General features: G+C 37.0%; 1 protein-coding gene across 4 annotated transcripts in view; it reads right to left on the bottom strand.

Annotated features, from left to right (window-relative positions):
• VIRMA (vir like m6A methyltransferase associated) overlaps window positions 1–24,526 on the bottom strand; it is a 59,958-nt gene that overhangs the window by 16,002 nt on the left and 19,430 nt on the right. For all 4 annotated transcript variants that reach the window (XM_045454200.1, XM_045454199.1, XM_045454202.1 and 1 more), the window contains exons 7-16: window positions 23,932–24,204; window positions 18,355–19,495; window positions 15,203–15,694; window positions 14,016–14,170; window positions 11,696–11,778; window positions 9,121–9,214; window positions 8,439–8,983; window positions 7,672–7,907; window positions 6,903–7,155; window positions 4,532–4,749 (exon numbers count right to left, since the gene is read on the bottom strand). In XM_045454200.1, coding sequence (XP_045310156.1) covers window positions 4,532–4,749; window positions 6,903–7,155; window positions 7,672–7,907; window positions 8,439–8,983; window positions 9,121–9,214; window positions 11,696–11,778; window positions 14,016–14,170; window positions 15,203–15,694; window positions 18,355–19,495; window positions 23,932–24,204 — 3,490 coding nt within the window. The remainder of the gene's footprint in view (window positions 1–4,531; window positions 4,750–6,902; window positions 7,156–7,671; window positions 7,908–8,438; window positions 8,984–9,120; window positions 9,215–11,695; window positions 11,779–14,015; window positions 14,171–15,202; window positions 15,695–18,354; window positions 19,496–23,931; window positions 24,205–24,526) is intronic.

Below are 24,526 nucleotides of genomic sequence, written 5' to 3'. Positions count from 1 at the left end.
AGCCTGCAGTCTGCTTCAGATTCTGTGTCTCCCTCTCTCTCTGACCCTTCCCCACCCATTCTCTTTTGCTCTCTCAAAAATAAACAACCATTGGGGTACCTGGGTGGCTCAGTCGGTTAAGTGTCTGACTTCGGCTCAGGTCATGATCTCACGGTTTGTGAGTTCAAGCCCCGCATCGGGCTCTGTGCTGACAGCTCAGAGCCTGGAGCCTGTTTCAGATTCTGTGTCTCCTTTTCTCTCTCTCCCTCCCTGTCTCAAGCTCTGTCTCTCTCTCTCTCAAAAATAATAAACATTAAATTTAAAAAATAAAAAATAAACCATCAAAAAAAATTAAAAAGGGATTAACAGAAATAGGAAAACAGCATTGGGATACCACAGTAAAACCTGCCACATGCCTAGATTCAATGATGAATACTAAAATTAGTGGACAAAGGGGTTTTTGTTTGTTTTTAATAATACTTTTAAATGTTTATCTATTTTGAGAGAGAGAGAGAGAGAGAGAGAGTGTGTGTATGAGCAGGGAGGGGCAGAGAGAGAGGGAAAAACAGAAAATCCCAAGCAAGCTCTGCACTGTCAGTGTAGAGTGCGACCCAAGGATTGAACTCACGAACTGTGAGATCATGACCTGAGTGGAAGCTGGATGCTCAACCTACTGACTAAAGTTTTACACAGAAATAAGATCCTATATTTGCACAACGGAAATATATTTTGGAAATATATTCTCCAAAATATTTAATTAAAAATGGAAAATTATTAAGTTTACAGTGCAGAATCCTGACAGCACCTCAGTCAAGTGATCTAAGTGGATATCATCAGAAATATATCAAGCATTTCCTAATATGGTGCACTAAAAGAGGTATTTCTCTCTGTGTAATCTTCTCAATAAAGCATAATCTCAATCTAATTATGAGAAAACATCAGACAAAGCTAAATTGAGGAACATTCTACAAAATAACTAACAAGTACTCTCCAAAAATGTCATGGTCATGAAAAACAAGGCTACAGGACACAAAGGATACATTACAACTAAAAGCAATGTAGGATCCTGTCTTGGATCTTAAAACAGAAAAAAACATTAACAGAAAAACTATAAAATATAAATAAATTTTGTATTTTAGTTAATAGTATTATGCCAAGGTTAGTTTCTCAGTTTTGATAAATATTCAGTGGTTACATAAGACATTAACATAGGGGTAAGGTGGACAAAAGGCATATCTGAACTCTGTACTATTATTTTTGTAATTCTTCTGAAAGTACAAATACCTCAAAAAAGAAAATTTTTTGTGACATCCTTCAGGGTTGTTGTTAGAACTATGTAAAAAGCATAATAGTGACCTGCTCATAAGAAAAAAAAAGGCAGATAAAAAACCAGATCATTCTTTGCCTCTGCTCAAAATCTTACAATGGCCCTTATAATAACCCTAAAGGCCCTTGATCTGCTGCCCCCCACCTTCCCCCCCCCAGGTTACTTCTCCAACCTATGCCCTATCATTTTTCTCCTTGCTCTCTTACTCCAAAGATAGCCACCATGACCTCATGACTGTTTCTCAGCCACATTAGGCAGGCTATTTGTGATTGTTCTCCCCCAGGATATTAACATGTTTCACTCTTCACCTTTGGGTCTTGGTCTTTGTTCAAGGGTCACCTTCTCAGTGAGGACTTCCCTGATCACCTCCCCGTATTTCAAATGACAACTCCTACCCTCACTCTGGCACTCACCAGCAGCTTGAACTGCTCTATTTAATGTTTTTCTGTAATATACTATGTATTTTATTTACTCAATCTTTAGTACCTAGAACAGTATGTGGCCCAGAAGAGGCATTCAATAAGTATTTGTGTACTAAATGAATCCAGTGTCCATTTTTATTCTTTCATAGAGCCTACTATGTACCACGTTTCTAAATGCTGGGGGACTGAAGTCAAGAAGACACAGTCCCTTTCTTAGGGTAACTTATATTCAAATAAACAATAAATCTACATAATGCAATGTCAAACAGTATAAATACAGTGAAAAATATAAAGGGGGATAAGGAATGGGGACTCAAAAGATAGACTTATTTTAGTGTTTTGTTGTTGTTGTTGTTTTACTTTAAGTAGGCTCCACGCCCAACATGGGGCTTGAACTCATGACCGTGAGATTAGGAGTCACATGCTTGGGGTGCCTGTGTGGCTCAGTCAGTCGAGCGTCTGACCGGCTCAGGTCATGATCTTGTGGTCCGTGAGTTTGAGCCCCACATCGGGCTCTGTGCTGACAGCTCGGAGCCTGGAGCCTGCTTCAGATTCTGTGTCTCCCTCTCTCTCTGCCCCTCCCCTGTTCGTGCCTGGTTTCTCTCTCAAAAATAAACAAACATTAAAAAAAAAAAACAAAAAACCTCACATGCTCTACCAACTAAGCCAGTCAGGCACCCCAGGATAGACTATTTTAGACAGGTATTTTGACAGGAAAAATATTTATACAGATACATGAGTGAAGTGAGAAATAAGTCTTATAAGGATCTAGAGGAAAAACATTTTAGGAAAACAAAACAAAACAAAAAAGTCTGGAGGTAGAAACGAGCTTGACATGTAGCAAAACTGAGGATAAAAAAGCTATAAGGTTAAGTCAAAGAGATGAGCAAAGGCCAGATTGTATACAGCCTTAAAGAACATCATAGAGTTTGGATTTTACTGCAGTGTAATAGGAAACCACTGGAAACATTTCAGCAGAACAACAAATGTATCTATTTTAAGTTTAAAAAATCAGTCTGAATCCTCAGAAAATAGATTTTAGAGGGACAACAGTGGAAGCAAGAAGTAGACTGGAGGCTACTGAAATGAGTCATGCACGAAATGACAGTGAACTGGACAAGGGTGGTAACTACAGAGTGGACAAAAGTGATCAAATTAGGGATAAATTTTGGAGGTATAATCCACTGGACTTACTGATAGGTTGCACGTAGGAAGTAAGGAAAAGAGAGAAATCAAGATCTTGGTGTTTTGTGTGGACAGTTAACGTGATAACACTTACTGGGATGAACAAGACAGAAACGTGTTTGACAGCAAGAATTTCAAGAGCTCTGCTTTAAATCTGTTCAGTTTGAGATGTCCAATAGAAAGTCAAGCAGAGACATCAAATAAATGGATGGGTTATTTGGAGCTTAGCAGAAAAATTAGAGCTAAAGGGAGAAACTGGAATAGATTAAGACAACTTAGGAAAAGATTACCAATAGAAAAAAGACCAGAAACAGGAATCCAGCAAAATTAAACATATCACACATAATACTATGAGAGCTTAGGAATGGAGGAATCAAGGAAAGTTTTTTGGCTTTCCTGGAGATGGAGAGTAGAAGATGAGCTTTAAGGATATAGAGTAAATACCCAGGCAATAGGAAAAGGGGCATTCCAGAGTAAAATGTAAAGATTATGGTGAGAGACTAAGAAGGGGGGGTAGGAGGAAATGAAAAACTTGGATTTTCAGCAGGTGCCACCAACTGAAAGAGAATATAAAAGAGGAGACAGGTTTTTCAGGAAAAGGAAGTGGAGAAGGTAGGAGCCAGCACCAAAGAGCATTTGGAACGTAAGTTTTCAACCAATGTTACAAGAATTAACGAGAGGCACAAACATGTTTCCTCCTCCTTTCTGTCTCATAATCCTACAAACTTCTACAAATTTCCAAGCAAATCTACATAACATCCAGCTACCTTCCTAGAGAAGAAAAAGATGAGGGCATGGACAGAGAGACTGAAGCAGAAATTACACTTGACGTTTACATCATCTCAAATTAATTTTATCTCAGCCACTTCTCTACAGAATAAAAAACACAGAATCAGCACAGAGTATCACAGCACCATCACAGCACCATCACTTCTGTTTGTTTGTTGTTTAAGTAGGCTCCACACCAATGTGGGGCTTGAACTCACAACCCTGAGAAAAAGAGCTGCATGCTCTACTGACTCAGCCAGTCACGCACCCTACACCAACCATCACTTTTTTTTTTTTTTTTTTTTTAATTTTTTTTCCCACGTTTATTTTTTGGGGGACAGAGAGAGACAGAGCATGAACGGGGGAGGGGCAGAGAGAGAGGGAGACACAGAATCGGAAACAGGCTCCAGGCTCTGAGCCATCAGCCCAGAGCCCGACGCGGGGCTCGAACTCACGGACCGCGAGATCGTGACCTGGCTGAAGTCGGACGCTTAACCGACTGCGCCACCCAGGCGCCCCCCAACCATCACTTTTAAAGGACTACAGGTAAATGTATCAACAAAACAAAAACAGTGTGAATTAATATCCCTGGAACAGTAAGATTCCCTTCTTAAATACTGTAAGATGTCCATATTAATTTGTCTATCTATTCAATTTATATTTTAATGCTGAAGATTGGATTACTAGCACACTTCACTACTAAAAAATCCTTTCCATAAATACAAATTTCTCCACATGAAAGAAATCATATCTTCAGCCTTCTACAACAGCAATGAGTTAACTAATTTGGGGAGGGATGATAGAGTGAAAAGTTAAATCCAAGAATATATTAAATTAGATAAAGCATTACCTTTTTAAATGAAATAATCCATAATCATGCTCTGCAAGAAACATCATTGTTCTGACACATGTCAGTAAACAGCTATAACTGCTCTCAGAGTTAGCTAGCATAGCCAGTAGACAGTCACAGATTGAGGCCATCAATTCTTTGTTTGGTAGAGAATTGGAGAGCTGCTCCAGTTCAGAAATAGAACCTTCAGAAGAGTTTGGCAAAATAAGCGCAATGTCCTGTGAGGGTGGAGAGGAGTAGGGAAAAATATTCTTTCATTATTATCACCATCGATTAACATTTTTATTTCAGAAACACACAGCAACTAATACTTAGTAATTATCTCATCAAAACATTGTCACCTTCCTACACCAAATATAAATTCAAATACATTAAGAACAATGGCGTCATTTTGCTCTTCTATAAAAGGCAATTCAAGGATATACACTTAAAGAAACAAAGACAAATATTTTACTTTACAATATTTTTACTTTAAAAGAGTATCTCTTTTTAAGCTTGCACTTATTTAGTTGTTTGATTGTTTGTCTGGCTCTATGCCCAACGTGGGGCTTGAACTCATAATCCCAAGATCAAGATCTGCATACTCTACTGAATGAGCCAGCCAGGTGCTCCTACACATTTTTCCTTCTGTACTGCACTGAGTGTAGTTTCTATCTTCAAGTGGTTACATTCTTTTGGTACTAAAAGATTTTAAATCATGTGTTATTGATTCATTTGAATATCTTTTTAATTTATAAAGAAATCATTCAATGAAATAAATTTTTTAAATGTTTATTTAGTTTGAGAGAGAGAGAGAATGCATGTGAGGGAGAGGGGCAGAGACAGAGAGAAGGATAGAGAATCCCAAGCAGGCTCTGACTGAGCCACCTAGGTGCTCCCAGTGAAATAAATTTTAATGAACATATTGGAATTTAAAACATCACAAAAAGAAATGGATAGAGCAAATAAACATTTAAGCACTGTCTTTCAACTAAATATTTTCCTCTAGTTTTTATATACTTTTAAAATTCAAGTTTTTCAGCACTAAGCAAGTTTAACCAGCAATAACTAAAAACTCTCACCACTCTTTTTATAGAAGTAAATAAAGTAGATCTTATAGAAACATTTTTAGGGAGTCTCATTGCCTTTAATCACTTCAACATACTGTAAACTAGTATTCAACATGGGTTACAACCAAAAAACAAAGTTTGAATCAGAAGGCAAATATAGTAAGATGAGGCCAAGAATGAGGTTTACGTGATCAGGGCAGCTATGGTGCTATGGTGTCATTCAGATTAGTCATAAAACCTTACCTGGGTTATATAACAAACACCAGTCAAATGGACACTTTAGGGTATAAGGACTTAAAATATCCTCTCTGCCAGGTCCAAAACTATATTCTACCAGGTCCTCTTTTTGTGAAAATAAGTCACACCAAAAATGCTCCTTCTTAGGTGTTAAATGTAACCAAACTGGATTTTTGTCAGCTGAATAAAGATAATCTTCCAACATGGGATCCTATTAAAAATATTCTGCCTGGGGGCACCTGGGTGGCTCAGCTGATTAAGAATCCAACTCTTGATTTTGGCTCAGGTCACAATCTCAGAGTTCGTGAGATCAAGATCCCCGTCAGACTGCACTAACAGTATAGAGCTTTGCTCGGGATTCTTTCTCTCCCTCTCTCTCTCTGCCCCTCACCCTGCTTGTGCACATGTGTGCACTGTCTCTCTAAATAAATAAATATTAAAAAATATACATTCTGCCTGAAAAAAATCACATCTGATTAGACAGGAGCATTATGATAAGCTAAAGTACCATTAGGTATAGAAATCTTAAAAAATCTCAATCACAATGAGCTTTAAAAGTTAAAACAATTTTCATTAACTCATGGAATTATAAACTGGAAGTCAATAATATACAAAGGTAGAAATACTACTACTTTTGGTCAACATCTGTAAGGAGAGTAGTCGGAAACACACTAAAACTGTAATAGCCTATGATACCTTCAAAAGTTGTCCTAACAAAAAAACACATGGTACTAATTCAACCAATCACAAAGCTATAAAATTCAAGAATGAATCTGTGTATAAGTGGAATGAAAATGAACATGCTGGACATAACCAACCCCAACGAACATAGTGGCACATAAAGTAACTATCCAATGATGCAATCTCATAAGAGCTCTTCAGAGAAACCTGTGAAGTACACACTCAAAGAAAGCTATGAAGCACCAAACCATTTTATTATTGGTTCACTGGTCAAACAAGATCTCCCCGAACAACAGTAGGAATGATAAAACAGATGAGATCTCTGTGTTCACAGACAAGATTTATATCAAGGGAAGCTTTGGAACCATATACAAAAAATGAATTTATAAAATAACTATAAATACCTGATCACAAAGAGACTGCAAAATGGATGTGATATATTCAACACATTGTTGGCGAATAACACTGTCTTCAGGAGACCGCACCAAAGCTAACAGATCCTGGAATATCTCTGCATATCTTTCATCACCTTTAATAGTTCCATTAATTAGATGCAAAATAGCTAATTTACAAGCTTTGTGTGAAGCCAGAGCATCAAGAAGAGCAAGCAACCTGGTGGTTTGGCTAGTGTACTGTTTTTCTTTATCTTCTGAAGTGCTGAAATAAAATCAATACATTTAGTAAACAAAATTCTTAACTTTAAGGCATTATTTAACTAATATTTATTTTCCAACACATATCATCTTACACAAATCTTGTATAAAATATTTCAATCCTTGGATATGATGACTTCTCTGGAATTTTACAATTATTATAAAATTTTATAAGTTCAGATTTCAATATGCATTTTTTTAAATCAGAGTACTTTATAGTTCACCTTTTAAACACCCAAAATCAAGACCTTCAAGGTATCTTGCACGTGAAATAAAGTTTTCCAATTAAAAACAATCTACATATATTCATATACATACACAAATGTGTATGTATACCTGTGTATATGTGTACACACATATATATATATACATATATATATACATACACACACACACACACACACACACACACACACACACACACACATATATTATCTGAGCATTCTAAACCCTGGTTTCCACATTCTAAGTGAAAAAAAAGTATGTGTCAAAAATAATTTGAGGAAAAAATGTTTAATACCTTTGCAAGTCTTCTACAATCAAATCCAACACAGTTCTCATAATCAGAAGTGCAGTTGGTGAGGCAAGATCACACAATTGAACACAAATACGCCGTAACATATGTTGAATGGGCTGGCAGGTTGTGCCAGAGAAAGAGCGAACTATTTCTTGGAGCAACTTTGCTTGAACATGAAGGTGCATGCTCCACAATTTTCGGGTGTTGAGTGCCACTGATATATCATGTGGCTCAATAACCTGTTAAAAAAGTATATTGTGTGTGTACATAGATTTTCTTTAATATTTATTTATAGTCACAAAAATTGTTCAGGAAGAACTGTTACGAAAGGACACATGCTTAAAACATTTTTCTATTATACAATTAAACATTTGCTTGAATTCAATTCATCTAGAAAATCTTATTGTTCTCAGGTTAGCAGTCAGTAGAACAGAGTCCATTGGTGAACCAACCTAGTTAATGGCAAATTCTAACACATGATAAAGGGGAAAAAAAGGATTTAAAAATAACAAAAGTACAAGTATACATAACAACATAATAAAATTCACATTAACAAAAATTTATTAAAATGTTGCCCCATATTTCTTTAATGACCAACTTGCTTCAGTTTTATCTCACCCTCATCCGGTTATTTTATGTCTTTTTTAGGGGAAGGGGATGAGGGTTGTGGGTTTGGTTTTTTTTTTTTTTTTTTTTTTAACAAAATCACTGGCTTTTTTTAAAGTGTTACTGCAGTCATTTATAAGATGCATGTTATATGGAAGTGATACCTGAGTTGTTTGCATGGGCAATGGTAGAGGCAGCAGCTCTGAAAGTAGTATGAGTCCAGAAAAAAATCCTTCAGGAACCTTCAAGATTGAAGAAAGAACTTCTTTTAACATTAAAGACCAAGTATTATTGGCCAGTGTCTCTTCTGAGATTGTGAGTTTTTCATTAACTCCTTGTGTAAAAGTCAGTAAGATATCAATGATATCATTTTGAATTTTCTGTTCATCACTATCCAAACGACCTGAGAGAGGGATAGAGCACAGGAGCATGTGTAAAGTCACAAGTGCTGAAGGAACACGCATGTCCTTAAACTCAAAGGATCCACCTCTCAGGAGTTCCGTTAACATAGTTTTAAGAAGAGTGAGTGTGCAGCGAGCCATTGAAATAGTAGTAACTCTGTGAAGGGTAGTCCCCATGTTGACATGGAGCCTCCAGGGCTGAGTCAGAATACTGTTCAATTTTTGTAGAACCCGAATAAAGGTGTCCATTCCTTCAGCAGAAAAAAGCTGAATAACGGCAAGATTCCATTTCAGGTCTTTCTGTTGACCTTTATATAGGATAAGGGGAAAAAAAACTAATTACTTATATGTTAATAATCAGTTAAAATTTTTTAATATTTTATTTAATAAATGACATTTATACTAGGCCTTAAGAATAGTTTTTAATGTATAATAGCCATATTACCTTCAACAGGAGGTGGTGGACACGCGACATTACAGAGAACACGCAAGGCAGTGGTAAGGCCAACTCCTTCTGGGGTCATCAAATTATCGATATTCTTTAAAAATAAAAATGAACAGAAAGTTTAATTCTTGGTGCTTTGATACAAATCGAGAAAAAATTCCCAAGAAGGCATTAGTTAAAAATACATTTCATAGTAAGTACTTACACTTTAAGTATCTTAATTAAATGTAAAACATGAATAATGCTTATGAAGTTTATAAAGGTTATTTTATAAAATGAATAATTACAAAGTGCAAGTAGATTAAAAAGTGCTGATTAAAAACAAAGGTAACATACAAAACTGAATGAGACTCCTTGTATTAAGAATTTAAGGGGCGCCTGGGTGGCTCAGTCGGTTAAGCGTCCGACTTCGGCTCAGGTCATGATCTCGCGGTCCGTGAGTTCGAGCCCCGCATCGGGCTCTGTGCTGACTGCTCAGAGCCTGGAGCCTGTTTCGGATTCTGTGTCTCCCTCTCTCTCTGACCCTCCCCCATTCATGCTCTGTCTCTGTCTGTCTCAAAAATAAAAAAAATAAAATAAAATAAAAAAAAAAAAAAAAAAAAAAGAATTTAAAATAGTTCTTTATCATATACTCTTTCTAAATACCCTCCCTCCCAAAAATGAAGCAATAACTGATTTTACAGAGCCTTGTGGGCACTAAACCTCTTTTAAAACTGAGGAAGATGGGGCGCCTGGGTGGCGCAGTCGGTTGGGCGTCCGACTTCAGCCAGGTCATGATCTCGTGGTCCGTGGGTTCGAGCCCCGCGTCGGGCTCTGGGCTGATGGCTCAGAGCCTGGAGCCTGTTTCCGATTCTGTGTCTCCCTCTCTCTCTGCCCCTCCCCCGTTCATGCTCTGTCTCTCTCTGTCCCAAAAATAAATAAACGTTGAAAAAAAAAAAAAAAAACTGAGGAAGCAACAAGGAAAGTTCTAGCACTATATAACATACACTTAAATATAGATACCTAGTTGTGATGGTCAGTTAGGACATGGTTAAAGGAAAAAGAAATACAGTTGCCTATGTCCTTAGCACCTGCCCATGCCATGTTTCCTGACAATAGTTATGTCTGTTTTTGTAGTTTCTACAGAGAAGCACAGATGGTTTGAAAATCCTCGGAAAAAATAACATTTAAAAATGTTACTCTTTCAGCTTCTAAACCTCAGAGGAGGAACTTAAAAATTAGAAAATTCCTTTCCCTTATACATTTTTCCCCTTACATCTTTTCCTCTGATTTCTTCCTTGCTGCCTTTCCATGATAATTCCACAAACTACATAAGGCAGCATGGAGCCACCAAGGGAAGTTTCAGTCTCAGATGAACTGCTTTTGGTATATCTTGGAATAAGAGTCATTCATTATTAAGTATAATTAACGAATAAGGATTTACAGAAAAGTCAAAATTCCTTTAATTATAGCACGTAATTTAAATTTCTAGAACTAAATTTCTTACTGGTTAAAATCTTGTACCCAAGTATCTGATGTTTACTGGATGTTTCCTTATATATTTTCCTGACCACACACAAGTACCCCGAATACATGACAACTTAAATTTACAGACCAAAAATGATCATATTTCTGCCAAATAAAAGACTGAATATAATGAGAAGCTCTAGACGTCATACAAAGCATAGAGTGAGGAACACAGAAGAATATGATGGCACCAAAGGAGATTAAAGTACTCTTAGGAAAGATGGAGTAAAAGGAGAAGATAAGGGAGACAAGTCAGTAAAGAAAAATCTAAAGCAGAGAAACCCAGATTAGAAAGAAATACATGTATGTTATTTTAATAACACATTTCAACTCCAAGACCAAGATGTTTTACGCACACACATACACAAAAATACACACAGTTTACCTGTTAAATGAAAGAGGAGATAATTCAAGGTTCGTTCTTTTAGCTCTAACTTTTTATGCATCTATGACCACCTTTAGCCCTTCTTCCTATGTTACACTAACTTCTAAAACTGACAATACAACAATCTTAGTGAATTTTTAATTACTAATTACTTGAATTGTATATGAATTTTTCAAATGTACTATTATGAGTTTTATGATTTTCAACTTTCATGAATATTTTATTTATAGATGTGACCATCCCAAATTAACAAATTTATAACTAGTCCCCATTGTGATTATCTGGAATTGACTCTTGTCAATTTTTGCCTAAAAATTTTGAAGGAAGTTCTTTTTTCACTAAAGTTTAACTTAAACAATTATATGTTAAATTACTTAACTTTAAAACACTGTTGTAAATATCATCAAAATGGCAGTGATATTACTCCAATTTGAGAAAAAAAATATGAAAGAATCTCGTAGTGGAAAGCAGTGCAGTACACAGGGTTGTGTGCATGTGTATTCCCATATACACACGGTCACATACCCATCTACATATATGTACGAATCTGCACCCATAAAGTCTAGCAAATCAATCAAGTATACTTAACAATTACTGCATTATCTACATAAATGATTTAAAGTAACACTACTATACACTACCATACAGTTCCATAAAATCAAGGTACTTTTAGGTTTTACTTACCTGTTTAACGTATTCAATTAGGTTTGGGATGCAGTTAATTTCAAATCTAAGGTTTTTCAGAGGTTCAAGCCACTTGCCAAGTTCTTAAAAACAAAGAGGTCATTTATAATATTTTAAAATAAAAGCCTTTATAACAAAGGAAGTAAAGGTATTCTTTTCCAAAGAACATTGTCAGATTCATACTGATTTCAATAATCTAAACTTCATACAGGGATGAGCTTATGTCTAATTTTTTTTAAAAAGTTTTAACATGAAATGTAAATGGACTACTACACTGGTTTAGAAGTAAGAAGTGACCATTCTTAGTTACTTGGTTTCTGAAAACTTAAGTGCTTAAACAGGACCATCAACTTACAACATTAAAAAGATTTATAAAAGACTTTTTATAAACTAACATAATAAAATAGTGTTTATTCACTTAATGCTACTGCTGCCTCCCACACCCCCCAAAGAGCATGCACAAAATATATTAATTTCTAACAGGATCAACCCTGTTGGGGGAGCGGTAGACATTTGCTGAGTGTCTTTTCTCTTAACATGAATTTTAAATTTTATCAATTTCCTTATTTGTCTTTATAAAATTAAAAATAATCACTATCATCCCAAAATAATAACACACTTTGCTTATAAACAATTATAAGTGAAATATACCATCTACCACAAATGAATTTAAAACTCTTCTAGAAAAAAATGAACAAACAAAAAAAGAAAAAACAGATCCATAAATATAGAGAAGAAACTGGTGGGTTGCCAGAGAGGATGGGGGTGGAACGATGAGCAAAATGAGTGAAGTGGAGTGGGAGGTAAAGGCTTCCAGTTATGGTATGAATAAATCACAGGGATGAAATATACAGTGTAGGAAATATAGTCAGTGGTATTATAATAGCACTGTATGGTAACAGATGATAGATACACTTGCAGTGAGCATCGCATAACCTTATAGAGTTGTGGAATCACTATGTTGTACAATTGAAACTAATGTAACATTGTGTGTCAACTATACTTAAAAAAACTGAGTGGAATAATGTAGAAAAAAACCCTCTCCTAGAAGCTACGCTATAATACCTATACTTTATCACCAAAAATGTTTTAAGAAAAGCATTCTAATGTAAAAAGTGATATGCCAGTTCCAGACACTTTGTAGGAAAAACTAAAGGAAACTGAATAGTCATGTCTCTCCTTGGTTCTACACACTCCTCCATGAGGATTACAACCATGCACGTGAGTATTTTTCCTATGTGTTTTTAAATTAACTCTTTCATATATACAAAATATATTGTCCCAATGAAAAATATAAGGAATAATAAAACATATATGTGTACCCATCACCCAGAATAAGTAGTAAAGCATTAATAATACCTTTGAAGATGTTGTGTGACCTCCTTTTATATAGGCACACTACAGGGAAAAAACCTATTTCCTAGATGGGAAGCTGAATTTACTACCCAACTTTTACTGGTAGTACCACACATAAAATTTAAGATTAAAAAGAAAAAAGGCCACATGCTATTTATAGTATTTACTCAATGTTTTCAAATTTTCTATTTGGTAAGGTCAGAAAGCCAAAAATCAAACCAAAATAATAAAAAACTACGATTAAATACCTTCGATTTTTCAGGACTGTCCATATAAGCTTTGCCATAAACTTCATTCAACATACATTTAAATATTTTAGAAAATAATGCTCGGGGTGCCTGGGTGGCTCAGTCGGTTAAGCATCTGACTCTTGATTTTGGCTCAGGTCATGATCTTGCTGTTTGTGGGTTTGAACCCTGCACTGGGCTCTGCACTGACAGTGCGGAGCCTGCTTGGGATTCTTTCTCTGCCCCACCCCTGCTCATGTTCTCTGTCTCTCAAAATAAATAAATAAACTTTAAAAAAATTATTAAAAAAAGAAAAGAATGTTCATATTCACTATCTTTCACTGTTAAAGACAGCACAATGTGTTAATGACAAATAGATTTCTAAGTTGTACTTAGAATAGTGTTATACTTAGAAATATATATAGAAAAACACACACATATGCAAACTATACACAAACCTCAACTTTTGAATTCACCTTTAAGCTACTTCTTCCATTTTGATTAGTAACTTCAACCAACCACCAATTACCATGATTTTCCAGGAAAAGGTACTTGCAACAACTTCCTAAAAATTTTTTTAAGAACACCATATAAAACACTTTCGTATAGGGTACCTTGAGGCAATAACAGAGTATTACTATGTATATTATCAAAACATGATAAAGTACTAATTACAGATATTCAAAGACTTTTCCCTTCACATATCATAAATGCTTAAACAACTTCAAGTACCATACCTTGTAATTTAGCATTATTTTCATCTGCTTTACAAAGCTTCAAGAGAGATGCTGCATGCTGTTCTAGCATTTGGACATCACTGGAAGACTGAACCACCACCAAAATAAGTATGCATGCATAATTATAAGCTACTGACTTCTTAGACTTGGAATCACTGAAACAAAATAAGGTTTTAAAGTTTTTGGTATGAAAACAATTCTTCCAGGAACAATTTTAAACATTTTTTTTTTTTTCTATTTGGTTTTAAAGAGACCAGGGAATTTTACAATGAAACATGACTAACTTCCTGAAGACATGAAATCAGATTTTAACATTCACCTCCAATTCACCTGAAAGCACTACTTAAAAGTATATAAACAAAGAACATGTATCACAATAGAAAGTGAAATTCTATTAAGAAATAAGATTGGAAGAACAATGAAATATTAACAATAAAAGATCCAGAAGTCTACTTCAATGGTCTCCTTTAAAATGTTTGTCCACTCCAGATAAGTAGGAACAAGTGTGATGAATCAATCTACTGCCATCATCACTCAGTCTTCTACTGTAAAACTGTTGAGGTAGAGCTAGGCATGGAAGCCAATGGTGTTTGCCTTTCATAGCCCCCACCCCCCCCAAAGACCTATCACTCAAGGAGTCATAGCAAGACCCTGTTGTGAGGCCAGCTACCTGGATGTCACTGCTCTGTATGACATGAGCCAGGAAGAGCATGTTTACCTCCTCAGACACTAAAATCCTCTGCCCTCCAGGGCAGCTCTTGAAAACTAGTATCATTCTAAAATCCCCCACATCCATTTAGTCAAAGTACCTCTGAAACCAGAGCACCACAGTGTAAAGGTGAGGGAAAATTCAAGACAGCAAGATAGTCCTCATTACTCTGCAAGTATATATTTTGGTGCCTTAGGATTACTCTACATACAAATTAGCAAGGGTACTACAGTTGCAATCTTGTCAACACCAAGGGGAAACTGGAAGAAGCTGCAAAAAGATCCATTTCGTTGCTTTATAGCACATCTTATATTTTAGAGATTTGTCATACTAATCCTTAATTAACAAATTATGTATTATGTCAAAAAATAATTACAGTTTTTACTTTCAAATGCAACACCTACTTTTAAGAAACTAGCCCTTTACTGACACAGTTTTCCCGAATAATAAAAAATTTAACAAGTAAAAAGAAAATTACCCTAAGGCTTCTTTGGAATAGTACTCCATTAGAGTAATAAGACTTTGGAGATTTTTCTCAAGACTGAAAACATGACCAACAGCTGATCTTCCCACAGGGTTAAAAGTAATCAAATAAAGATTGTGAAGGGTTCCCAAGAGATCTGAATGGTCAGTTTCTTCACTGGCTGTGCAACGCTGAAAATGGCTGAAGAGCTCTGTAATACACTGCAATGTCTGTGTTGAGTCCTGTAGCCACAAGGCAAACGCATCATCAATGACACCATCAGACTGAAGACCCTCCTCTTCATCTTGATCATAAAGGTGACACAGAGCTCGGATCAACAAATTTGTTGCTTCATATTCCGACATAAAAAAAAGAAGACCCTTTTGTGACTGTGCAAGAAACTTTAAAACATCTTTTGTGGCTTGCAGCACACCAGGGTGGGCACTTGTTACCGGAATTGACAGAAGCAAGGTAACTAACTCCAAGAAGTGATGACTATGAAGATACCTGTAGAAAAATTAATTGATACGTGTGAAGTCAGTGCAAAACATTCTTCATTTACTCAATATTCGTTAGATAGGAGAGAGGTAAAAAAGTTAATGGCCACAATCTTTACCCTCAGCAATATACTACTTTAAGAACATAACGCAAGCAGCAAGTCTTCTCTCCACTGGGTCAAATAAAAGTGAAATTGCGTGAGGCTTTTTTCTAGCTAACATTCAATGGACATTCAACAAATAACTGTGGACAAGTTTTCTCTTTCCAGAATCAACCTTGACTTTAAATTCTGGATCTTCTTTCCAGGCCACTTATCAAATATTTCTTTTTCACCATGGTCTTCCTCTACTCATGGTATATACCAGTGTATCTGAATTAAGTGTATCTAGGAAAAATATAGTACATGTACTACAAAAAATATGTAGTTTATTTAGATTTACTATAGGTAGTATATCTGAATTAGTACTTTCTACTAGAGTAAATAAATTAAAATTATCAATGTTTAGTATTTGAATAGTTAATACTATCATATAGCACTTTTATCAAATCTAAGAACCATTTTTTAGCATACATACTTTTAGTAGAAAAAAGCATGAACTTACTCAACACCTCAAAATAGACACAAATGCTACTGCGTTGTCCTAAAAATACTGTGCTCCATGTATTTATCCATTTCCCTCCCTCCAACCCCTGGCAATCGCTGATCTGTTTACTGTCTCCACATAGTTTTGCCTTTGTCAGAATGTCATGTATTTGGAATCATACAGTATACAATTGCTTCCTCATATTACTCCTTTAACGCAGGCTTCTACTTCAGGATAACAAACACCCCCCAGTAACTTCTTGACTACAAAAGCAAACAATCCTCAAGAAGATAAAATCCCAGAACCACTATACTCTAAGAGCATCTTTTAACTACTTTGTGGAGTGTTCAGAAACCGTTAATACTGCAGGCCTCAGACTGCTTACTCTTAGAAACGCCTTCTTTGAGGCTGGTCCTTGGCTGGCATCTGGGAACCCGGATTTGAGGAGGGGGAGGGTTGCATCCCCCAATTGGTAAGAATGCCCACTTTGCCTAAAATGTTTACGCAAACAACATGGTTTACAGGGAACACCTGCTTTCTTTCTGGAAGGAAAGCATTACTTCAAACTAATCTCTCCAAAATGCAATTATTTCTCCTTTCAAAATTCATTGCCCCTCCTAATTTACCAGGTTCTATCAATAAAATCCCAGTTCTAGTAGGTACCCTAGCTAGAAACCTCAAAACACCTTTGGCTCCTTCTCACTTTCTCTTAGCTATTAGGTCCAGTCACCAAGTCCTAGTAACTGCTCTTTCAAAACCCTCTCGCTATTAGCACAATATTTGTCTTACCATTCCCTGTAAGTGCTACTATATTTGGTAAGTACTTAAAGTACAATCTAGACTGGCTCATCTACTTCCTTAATTTCTTTTCCATTGCAATATATCTTAACAACATAAGATCTTAGAATGCTATTTTGATCAGATCTACTACTCTGAAATAGTGAAGAGCTTCCCACATTCTAAAATCCAAATTCCTTAGCACAGCATTCAAGGCCCTATATTTCAAGTCTGATATCTAAATGTACCTTCTCCAGTTACAGAGGAGAAAGCAATACTTAATAAGCCTTTAATTATTGGTTTCCCCTCAGTAACTAAGAGCATCACTCCCTTCCTTAAAGTCACTACCCTCAGGTATCCTCAGTGCATGACTTCACCTCCTATCTTATTAAAAATAAAGGGGTCAGTGTGAAGTGTCTTTGCTCTTTTACTGTCTTCATGTTATAAATGTATCTATATTTGTACACATAAGATTTCCTTTCTCCTGTTCAAAGCCAAACCTCTACACTTGTACTCTTGACCTCATCTCTTACCAGACCTTGCTCTAGCATTATCATCTTTTATTACAAACTAAGTCAAGATCTAATAGTTTCAGCGAAAAACAGGAACGGGTATGTACAGATTTTAGAATGGTTAAGATCTCATTTTCTGTTAATGCAGTATGCCCTAAATCAAATGAAAAATTAATCACCGAAATAAGGAATAACAATTAAAATGCCATTTTCTCCTTAGCTACAAAATTATTTACAAGCAAAACGCCAAAAAATAAATTATCAAAAATTAAAACAAAATTTAAAAATCTACTGTGGGTGCTGATCCTAATAATGTCAAACTCTATCAACAAAAAGAGTTAGATAGGGGCACCTGGCTGGTTCAATCTGTGAGCATTTAACCAGGTCTGTAAAATTAAGTTAGTAAAATGTAACTTTAACTTGCAACGTATTAAAATGATAAAGTACAAAGAGGTTCACACAGAAAAGTTCTCTCCTTCCTGGGCCATCTTCTTGTACCACCTTCCCAGAAGCAACTCTACAGTTTCTCATTTATTCTTGCTCATAGACATGCTTATGTAAGCACTGTTGTTAACTATCACTATCTTTAACTTAAATTACTATTACTAGTTTAAGTACTAACAAAATGCAGCTCTCCCACAGTAGCATACTTCTCAGTTTCACCACTCTTTTGAAATAGAGTATTCTTACACAGATATGCACTGCCTACAGACAGATTTGAAAAACCAAAATCAATCACACAAAATTGCCTGTAGTGATTTGTGAAACGTATTTTCCCCAACTGAAAATGTCTTACCTAAAGAGAACAGGGTATGGGTCATCCCTTTCTGGAGGTCCAGTAATACGTGCCATCGTTGGGAAAGACTTAACAGGAGGCTGGATCATTGTATGAGGTGCAGTTTCCATTAAATGGAAAACTTCTTCCAGGAGGTTAATAAGCTTTTCTATTTCCCCTTCACTTATATTTGAGGATTCCAAAAGATCCATATCCATTGAAGCCTCTACCTCATTTTCATATTCTGGGTTTGTTCTCTCAAGTCCTGCATCTGTGTCATGATCAGGTTCACCGTGGTTAGGAACAGATGAAGTCTTCTCTGCTAAATGGTCACCAAGTCTTTTAATCTCTGACAAGATTTCATAGAAATGGCACTTCTGAAGAATAGCGGAACCAGCAGTGACAACTCTCACAGTCTGATCTAAAAGTATGAGCTCCAAAAGTTTTTGATAGCCACTTTTTTCATTCTGCCTACCTCTTAAAAAAGCTTCCATTCCTTCTGTCATACTAATGACACTGTCCAAAGCTTTAAAAGCATTTAACTTAAGAGAAGATGAGACATGATCAGCAAACAGGAGCTCAAATAATCCATTGATTACTCCTGCTTGTAGCAGTCCCATGACTCCTTGAGCCCCACATTCTGCTAGTGAGGACACTAATTTGGTCCCAGCTTTGAGTTGTCGGACATTTAAGGCAATGGGTTGGCGAAGAGCTACTTGTAAATTTAAAGCTTGCATGGTCCAGTCTACCAACTGGTCAAGAGAGTCTTGTTTTGTGTTTTTCAACTGCAAATAACTTAATCCTTTTATTATTAAACTTGGAATTTCTTCTAAAGCTGTTACCCACTTTGCACCTCTATCTTCCCGATACAAATCTAACAGTTCAGTTAACTTCACTGAGGCTTCTACTGCCCCTGAATTTTCTTTATCTGGACCTTGATCCTTCATCCTACTGATTTCAATTTCAAAAGTAGTCTTGTATGGACAGCTGAAGTATAAGAGTGGTACAAGTTCCCTATCATATGGATCATATGTCATAGGAGGAACTGAAGCTAAGTCTTCGGCAGTGTATTCAACATCAAAGTTTGGATACTTAAATGTTTCACGTTCCAAGTCAGCAATTCCATCTTCATCACTGGAAATTTGTTCATAACCATCATCCCCTGAAAATCAGTTTGAATATTTAAATATTACTGTTGTTTAATGCAAAAAAATCTAGTTAATCAAAAAAATAATTTAGTACTATGGCAAAAAATTAGAATGATTTCTTCAATAAAATTAACTTCTGCTCCAACATCTTATCAACAATTACCAACATTTTATAATTTCTAATAGAATAATTAATAAGAAACTTCATAAGCAAAGTCTTCTATCTGTTCAACTTTACAACTGACTCTTCTATGGATATCTTCTCTTCACAGAAATAAAATTAGAAATGTCTTGGGGTGCCTGGGTGGCTCAGTGGGTTAAGTGACAGACTCTTGGTTTTGGTTCAGGTCGTATCTCACAGTTCATGAGTTCAAGCCCCATGCTGGGTTCCACACTGACAAGTGCAGAGTCTGCTTGGGATTTTTGCTCTCTCCCTCTCTCTGCCCTTCTCCACCTTGTGCATGAATTCATGCTCTGTCTCTCAAATAAATAAATTTTTTAAAATGTCTTAAAGGAATAAAAAACACCTCTCTCAAGAAGGAAGAGGTTAACCTTGCCCTCTTTAAAAAAAAAAATTTTTTTTTTAATGTTTTTATTTATTTTTGAAGGAGAGAGAGAGACAGAGCATGAGCGGGAGAGGAGCAGAGAAAGAGAGAGGGAGACACAGAATTCGAAGCAAGCTCTAGGCTTTAAGCTGTCAGCACAGAGCCCGATGTGGGGCTCAAACTCACAAACTGTGAGATCATGACCTGAGCTGAAGCCGGATGCTCAACCAACTAAGCCACTCAGGCGCCCCAACCTTGCCCTCTTAAGAGTATTTTTAAGATGGGGGAAAAACTGACAGGCAAAGATTATTAAATTTAACTGTAACACCATAATCACAAAGCTAAACCAAATTTTTCAGTGAAAGCATTTTAAGTTTTTTTTTAACATTAATTTCATATTCCCCAATTTTTTTTAATTTAGATTTTAGTTAACATACAGTGCAATATTGGTTTCAGGAGAATTCAGTGATTCATACACTATCCAGTGCTCATCACAACAAGTGCCCTCCTTAGTACCCCCAACACCCACCTGGCCCATCTCCCACTCACCTCCCTCTGTCAACCCACGCTTTGTTCTCTTATCATTAAGAGTCTCTTATGCAGGGTGCCTGGGTGGCTCAGTTGGTTGAACAACCGACTTCAGCTCATGTCATGATGTCACAGTTCGTGGGTTCAAGCCCCCTATCAGGCTCACAGCTGACAGTACAGAGCCCATTTCAGATCCCCTCTCTCTGCCCCTCCCCCACCCATGTGCGTGCACGCATGCACTTTCTCCTCAAAAATAAACTTAAGGGGCGCCTGGGTGGCGCAGTCGGTTAAGTGTCCGACTTCAGCCAGGTCACGATCTCGCAGTCCGTAAGTTCGAGCCCCGCGTCGGGCTCTGGGCTGATGGCTCAGAGCCTGGAGCCTGTTTCCGATTCTGTGTCTCCCTCTCTCTCTGCCCCTGCCCCGTTCATGCTCTGTCTCTCTCTGTCCCAAAAATAAATAAACGTTGAAAAAAAATAAAAAATAAAAAAATAAAAAAAAATAAACTTAAAAAAAGAAAAAAGATGGGGCGCCTGGGTGGCGCAGTCGGTTGGGCGTCCGACTTCAGCCAGGTCACGATCTCGCGGTCCGTGAGTTCGAGCCCCGCGTCAGGCTCTGGGCTGATGGCTCAGAGCCTGGAGCCTGTTTCCGATTCTGTGTCTCCCTCTCTCGCTGCCCCTCCCCCATTCATGCTCTGTCTCTCTCTGTCCCCAAAATAAACGTTGAAAAATTTAAAAAAAAAAAAAAAAAAAAAAAAGAGTCTCTTATGGTTTGTTTTCCTCTTTTCTTTCTCTTTTTTCCTCCCCTTCCCATTTATTCATCTGTTTTGTTTCTTAAATTCTACATATGAGTGAAATCATAAGGTATTTGTCTTTCTCTGATTGACTTATTTCGCTTAGCATGATACATTCTAGCTCCATCCATGTCGTTGTAAATGGTAAGATTTCGGTTTTTTTGTTTGTTTATTTTTGAGAAAGAAACAGAGCACGGGCAAATGAGGGGCAGAGAAAGGGAGATACAGAATCTGAAGCAGGCTCCAGGCTCTGAGCTGTCAACACAGATCCCAACTCGGGGCTCCAAATCAAGAACCACGAGATCATGACCTGAGCCAAAGTGGGACGCTCAACACACTGAGCCACCCAGGCGCCCCAAGATTTCATTCTTTTTGATGGTTGAGTATCATATTCCTGAATTTTTATTTCTCTTCATTTACCTGCCACACAGACCTGTATTTTTTAAATTTTTCAAAAAAGTTATTTATTTATTCTTGACAGAGAGAGAGAGAGAGAGAGAGAGAGAGCACATGCACGTGTGTGCAGGGGAGGGGCAGAGAGAGAGAGAGAGAGAGAAAGAGAATCCCAAGCAAGCTCTGCACTGTCAGCACAGAGCCAGACTAAGCCACCCAGGCACCCCTCCTAGGTCTGCATTTTATTTTATTTTTTTATTATTTTTTTTTTTCAACGTTTATTTATTTTTGGGACAGAGAGAGACAGAGCATGAACGGGGCAGGGGCAGAGAGAGAGGGAGACACAGAATCGGAAACAGGCTCCAGGCTCCGAGCCATCAGCCCAGAGCCTGACGCGGGGCTCGAACTCACGGACCGCAAGATCGTGACCTGGCTGAAGTCGGACGCTTAACCGACTGCGCCACCCAGGCGCCCCTGCATTTTATTTTTAAAGAAAATTTATTCACTTAAAATGCTCAGTTGGACCAAAACAAAGCTTTCTTATCATTATACATGTGCAACTTTTTCCTGTATTTCAAATAAAACAAGGTTAGAGACAAAACTTGGTTTTACTTTTTAACACTGCTATTGCCTGGTTGTGGGAAAACTGAAATAATTGCCTACATAAGAAAAGGAAATGTTTCTAGAGTATTCTTCCAGCATCAGCCATCTGTAGACATCCTTTTGTTCAAAACAAGTTTGCTTTAGCCATATATACTCATCATTATTTGAAAAGATAAGGGCCTACAGAGGCCCGACTCTGGGATAAGCCAGATATCTTCTATTAAAAACCAAAATAACCAGCCTCTTTCTCTCACCTTCTCTACAAAAATGATTAAGAAAATAGCCTGCCTGAAATCTAACTACTATTTGCCAAATACAATACACATAAAAAATATTATTTGCTAATCTGGGAATGGGGGAAGATACAAAAGTATCACTCAATAACCTAATTATTTGTATTCTGTAAAAGGGCACCTGTGATACCAAAATGACCCTCATTCTCATGGAGAATAATCCTCACCCTATTTTAGAAAAAAACAAGGCAGTTTATGTTATTTTACATAAATGCTTTAACATTACATGCTGTTTCTTAGACACCTTAAGAGTCAATTAGCTTGAGTCGCTCTCACTTTTTGCTTTCAAAGGAAAAATAAAGCCTAATGAAAGGACTACATCATGCTGTCATACATCCCTGTATAGTTGAGATTTTTTTCCCCCTGAATTTCTAAAAATGTAGCATTTGCTAAAGTATCTAGGTGGCAGGCATCTTTAGGAATTCCACCCAGCTTACACCATTCCTTTCTGAAAACAGCCCACCAAATCTCTACTCATGTATTTCCTACATGATCTTGCTTCCTGGCCAAAACTGATGGTACCAAGGGACAAATGATATTGGAGCAAGCCAAACAATCTCCCAGAAAAATGCAAACAAGACTGAGCACAGGTAGTGTAGGCTGGTTGGTTAAAAAGAGATTAAACCTGGGGTGCCTGGGCAGCTCAGTCAGTTAAGTGCCAACTCTTTTTTTCTTTTTTTTAGTGTTTATTTATTTTTGAGAGATAGAGAGACAGAATGTGAACAGGGAAGGGGCAGAGAGACAGGGAGACACAGAATCTGAAGCAGGCTCCAGGCTCTGAGCTGTCAGCACAGAGCCCGACACGAGGCTCGAACTCACAAACCGTGAGATCATGACCTGAGCCAAAGTCGGACACTTCACTGACTGAGCCACCCAGGTGCCCCAAGCACCTGACTCTTGATTTCAGCACAGTTCTGGGTTTGAGCCCCGTGTCAGGCTCTGCACTAGCAGTATAGAGCCTGCTTGGGATTCTCTCTCTCCCCTCTCTCTCTGCCCCTCCCCTGCTCTCTCTCTCTCTCTCTCTCAAAATAAACAAACTTAAAAACAAAAAAAGGAGATTAAACCTGTGGGGTGAGCAGAGAAACAACAGTTGGCTGACAGAAAATAAAGCAGAAACATAAAGCAAACAAAAAATGGAAATCCCCGTTCTAGTCAAGTCTTGAGGTGCAGCTAGAGTCTATGCCTTGAGTTTCTTGAAAGTCATTTATCTTTGCTATGAATTCTCTTGGATTGCTGAGAGCTACAGCAAGTCAGTTCCTAGTACTTAAAACCAAAACGTCCTAACAAACATAACCTACCTTCACCTTCTTCATCCTCTTCACCTTCTTCCTCTTCATCTTCCTCTTCCTCCTCGGGGATACTGTCTACTGTATGGCGATCATCCTCATCCTCATCCTCTTCTTCCTCTACGTCCACATCATCTTCATCATCTTCTCCTTCTTCTTGCTGTTCCTCTTCTACTTCTCCTTCATCAGAATATTGCCCTTCTTGGGGAACAGAATTCCGATCAGGAGAAATGGGTTCAAAGTAATCTTCTCTGTGAGAAGCATCCTCTTCCTTATCACCAGATACTGAAAAATTGAGATTTAAGGCACAGATTATTTTAATGGTTTAAATAACATAAGGCAGCATACTGGATACTGCAACTAGTTAATGACATTTTGGATGATTTAGCTCATAAATACCCTTTTAAAAAAAAAAAGTGGTTAAACTACCTGCTTTTAAAAATATTAAGAGTATATGTTGCACAATTTTACACAGTAAGAATTAATAAAGTATACTATTTTATGTTCTAACACCACAAACTAATCCTTTTCTTTATAGCTATTAAGTACACAGGTTGTTTACTTCTTCCAATACATACTGCTTATTTTTAACTGGTATTCTTCTGTA

Source organism: Leopardus geoffroyi, chromosome C3 (assembly GCF_018350155.1).
Source record: "Leopardus geoffroyi isolate Oge1 chromosome C3, O.geoffroyi_Oge1_pat1.0, whole genome shotgun sequence".
Taxonomy (NCBI): domain Eukaryota; kingdom Metazoa; phylum Chordata; class Mammalia; order Carnivora; family Felidae; genus Leopardus; species Leopardus geoffroyi.
This window is presented reverse-complemented; position numbering and strand designations above follow the sequence as displayed.